Source organism: Colobus angolensis, unplaced genomic scaffold (genome assembly GCF_000951035.1).
Source record: "Colobus angolensis palliatus isolate OR3802 unplaced genomic scaffold, Cang.pa_1.0 Scaffold148, whole genome shotgun sequence".
Classification (NCBI taxonomy): Eukaryota; Metazoa; Chordata; class Mammalia; order Primates; family Cercopithecidae; genus Colobus; species Colobus angolensis.
This window is the reverse complement of record NW_012114577.1, coordinates 4,547,207-4,548,102: the sequence shown is the minus strand read 5'-3', so window position 1 is coordinate 4,548,102 and position 896 is coordinate 4,547,207. Positions and strand designations below refer to the sequence as shown.

The 896-nt window shown below is 41.7% G+C and overlaps 1 protein-coding gene across 2 annotated transcripts in view; it reads right to left on the bottom strand.

The window, feature by feature from the left end:
• Positions 1 to 896, bottom strand: part of EDARADD (EDAR-associated death domain) — an 87,102-nt gene that overhangs the window by 72,441 nt on the left and 13,765 nt on the right. For both annotated transcript variants that reach the window (XM_011935737.1, XM_011935739.1), the window contains exon 2: positions 689 to 747. In XM_011935737.1, the coding sequence (XP_011791127.1) occupies positions 689 to 747 (59 nt within the window). The remainder of the gene's footprint in view (positions 1 to 688; positions 748 to 896) is intronic.

Here is an 896-nt window from a genome sequence, read left to right as displayed (position 1 = left end):
CTCCAGTCTGGGCGACAGGGCAAGACTCTGCACTCCAGTCTGGGCGACAGGGCAAGACTCCGTCTCAGAAAAAAAAAAAAACAAACAGGCAAGTAGGCTGGGCACGGTGGCTTACATCTGTAATCCCAGCACTTTGGGAGGCCGAGGCAGGGGCGGATCAGCTGAGGTCAGGAGTTCGAGACCAGCCTGGCCAATGTGGTGAAACCCCGACTCTACTAAAAAGAAAAAATAATAATACAAAAATTAGCCAGGCATGGTGGCGCACGCCTGTGGTCCCAGCTACTTAGGAGGCTGAGGCGGGAGAATTGCTTGAACCTGGGAGGCAGAGATTGCAGTGAGCTGAGATCACGCCACTGCACTCCAGCCTGGGTGACAGAGCAAGACTCCGTCTAAAAAATAATAGTAATAAAATATAAAATGAAAAAAAGGCAAGTAGACAAAGCCTTCACATAATTTAATATCACCTACAACACGTGCAAAACAAGAACAGAATCTAATGCCATTTTTAGCCAACCCAAAGTTTATTACTATCACATACAATACCAAGATAAAGCAGTTTATCTTAGAAAAATCTTACTTTGGGCTTTCTGATGCACATGTAAATACAGAGTAAAAAAAACATAAAGAAGTAACAAAGAAAAAAAGCAAAACAATAATTATCCCCGTGAGTGTGAAAGTTGTAACCTACCGTGTTAAAGGACAAAGTGCTAGGGTCTGTGTCTTCCACTGGTTCCTGTGCCACATGATCTGCAAAAGAAACAAACACAGAACAAAAACAAATAGAGCACGTTTGCTTTCATTTAAAACCACAGATTAGTCCTTTGATAGCTGTCTCTTACAGAGGCAAGTAATTTTACTCAGGCTGAAGAAAACTTTACTTTTTTTTTTTTTTTTTT